The sequence below is a fragment of the Vidua macroura genome, chromosome 2, assembly GCF_024509145.1.
Source record: "Vidua macroura isolate BioBank_ID:100142 chromosome 2, ASM2450914v1, whole genome shotgun sequence".
NCBI classification, from domain to species: Eukaryota; Metazoa; Chordata; class Aves; order Passeriformes; family Viduidae; genus Vidua; species Vidua macroura.
Genome location: NC_071572.1, coordinates 110,501,777 through 110,504,493, shown reverse-complemented (window position 1 = coordinate 110,504,493; position 2,717 = coordinate 110,501,777). Strand labels below are relative to the sequence as shown.

The 2,717-nt window shown below is 51.0% G+C and overlaps 1 protein-coding gene across 1 annotated transcript; it reads right to left on the bottom strand.

Annotated features, from left to right (window-relative positions):
• Window positions 1-455: 455 nt before the first annotated feature.
• LOC128803181 (pre-mRNA-splicing factor 38A-like) lies at window positions 456-1,358 on the bottom strand. The gene is given in 3 exon segments (XM_053969836.1): window positions 456-1,077; window positions 1,079-1,229; window positions 1,232-1,358. Coding segments are annotated over 3 exon segments (900 nt in total).
• Between the last annotated feature and the right edge of the window lie 1,359 nt (window positions 1,359-2,717).

Below are 2,717 nucleotides of genomic sequence, written 5' to 3'. Positions count from 1 at the left end.
TCAGGGGTACAACACTGGAAAGCCCCCGAGGAAACCAGAGCAACCCCTTTTCTTAGGGGGCGGAAACAAGGGAGGGCTTTGGCTATCCATCAACGGGGGGATAGAGGGGAGTGGGACATGAAGTAATTGACAAAGAGGACAACATATCAGAGAGCTGACCCCTGGGCCTTGGCCAATCACTCGATGCCCTTCATGGAAGCTTCTACAGAGAGGGGCTGGAGAGTTGAGTGACAGGCAAGGTGCCAGGGAGGGGATATGAGGATTGACAAGGAAATTTCTAGGGATTTGGGAGGAGTGGGGATGAGATTGACATTTAGGGAAGGGGAGACAACTTGGGATGAAACCATAAACGAGGGAAAAACAGGGACAAACCAAATAACACAATACAACACTCCCCTCTACCCCCACCCTGAGCTTTGTGGTGGTGGTGGTCTCTTCCAGGTCTACACCTCCCCTTACTTTTTGTGACTTTTCTTAGATTTTTCAGGTGATTTGGAATGACTTCTGTGTCTGTGACTATGGTGATGCCCTGGAGATTTCGATCTCGATCTGTGGCGCCTCTCCTGGGATCTGCTCTGGTGCCGTCTCTGGCTCTTGCTGCAATGCCACTTCCAGCGCAATGATGAGCTTCTTCTCTTTGGAGAGCGGCTGCACTTCCTTGGGGACCTGCTCCGGCTCCATCGGTACCGCACCACTGGAGATCTGTGGGGCTTGTCCAGGTCCCTATAGCCCCTTCTGCAGTGGTCAGGAGATGGGATCTGTTCCAGTTTTTCATCTTCTTCTTCCTCCTCCTCACTAGATTCTACATCATCCACGTCTTCTTCCAGAGCACTAAAACGAGGCTCAAGTTCCTCAGCTTCTTCCAGAACATACCGTTTCTGCAATCGAGGCAGGATGATATCACAAACACGTTCCTCATGGAGTAGCTCATCAATAAATTCATCCACGTGCGTCAGCTCAAATTCCCCATTTCTGTTCTGACTTTTAATTTTGCAATAGTTGTACAGCGGTTCCAGGTACTTGTAGCACTCAATGGCAGTGCCTGCCAGTCTCATGTACAGTGCTCCAAGCATTCTTGAAGTCTTCGTTTTTTATGAACTCCACGATGATGTCCTTCTCGGGCTGGATCTGCAGCATCTTCAGTGTCAGGCACAAGAACGGCGTGGGTTTAATGTTCCCTCCATAGATGCCCCCCACGTACTTCAGCTCCATGGCCTTGTCCACCACAGCTCAGCCATGAGGCCGAAACACTCCTCCTTCCAGTACTCGTAGACACGTGTGTGGATGATCTTCTCCGCCAGGTACTGCGGGTTGGTGCCGCGGATGCTGTGCGCCTCCTTCACCGTGTGATTGGCCATGGTGGCCGCCGCGAAGCCCCGCCAGTCCCGCTCCTGTGAGGGCTGCACCTCCTTCCGCCTCCGGGGCGGAACTGCCACTGGCCACGCGCATCTGTACGTGGCAAAAGCACAAGCTGCGGCTTCTCCGGTACTGCCCACGGTCCCGCCGCACCACCGAAAAACTGCCACCGAAACCGCCACTTGCCAGCGCTCGGAGCCACTCTCACAGCCTGGGAGTCGCTCCACCGGCGCTGCCCTGCGCTGACCCACAAAAACCGCCTGCACGCACGAACCCCCCCACCCAGGGCTAGCACTCTTCCCCTGCCATGAATGAACCCCCACTGCTCGGGAGCCATTGCGGGGGTCCCACTACCACCCGCGGGGTATACTCGTCTCTTCCGGGGACCTTGGTTTGGCTGGAATGCTCCAAGGAAGTTCCTTGTCAGGGACCGACCCGTTTTGGGCTGGAAAGGCTGCCAGTCTGATCCTCACAACTCTGCGCTGTCCGAAAAGCAGTGAAGAAGTCTGCGGTAGCTGACTTTCCCAAAAGCTTGTGAAATCCACACATGGATGGATTTCCAGTGCTATCTGTGGCATCTCAGACCTCGCAGGTGACAAAAGCCACGTGGGCACCTGCTGTAGGATTGACTGAGGGCGCTGTTCAGGTCCAACCCGGCTAGCCATGGACCTTAGTCCTCACAAGCTCACATGAACAAAGGCAAAAACTGAAAGGTGCTCTTTCCCTGCAGGACTAAGGTCCCAGTTTATTGACAGGATGCAGGAAGGGGGAGGGAACCCTGAGTTGAGGTGGTGTCCAGGAAGCAAAAGTGACCGAGGCCTCATCCAGCGTGCTTTTAAACTCAGGGAAGGGGAGCGGAGACGAGGGGCATGGGACAGACCATGTGATATACTGACATGATATTCAATACAGAATACCAAACAGCCAGTGCAAAACAACAGCAACTACATAAACTGTTTAGTGCAATGCAACATAGCAGGCTTCTGCCACAATGATGTGAGCTAATTTAAGACTCAAATTGAAACGCATTCTCTGTATTGAGTCAGGATCTAGATGTAGGTATTTTTAATAGATGTCTTATAATTCACACTTGAATTTTACATTTCTAATTTCATTATCTCGCACTTAAACGGTCATAAGTATAATGTTTGCACCTCAGAGTACTGCTAAATCATCCTCAGTGTGCTCTAAAATCTTACTTCATTTCAAAGTCCCATTTTTGAAATGTTACACTATTATCTAGGACACAATGTAAGTATTCCCTGTATGAAGATGGCAGACTTTTGAAAAAGAACTGTTTCTCTCTGAGATTGATAGTTATTAATTATAATGCCAAAGCTTTGAATCTTGAGGCTAACACT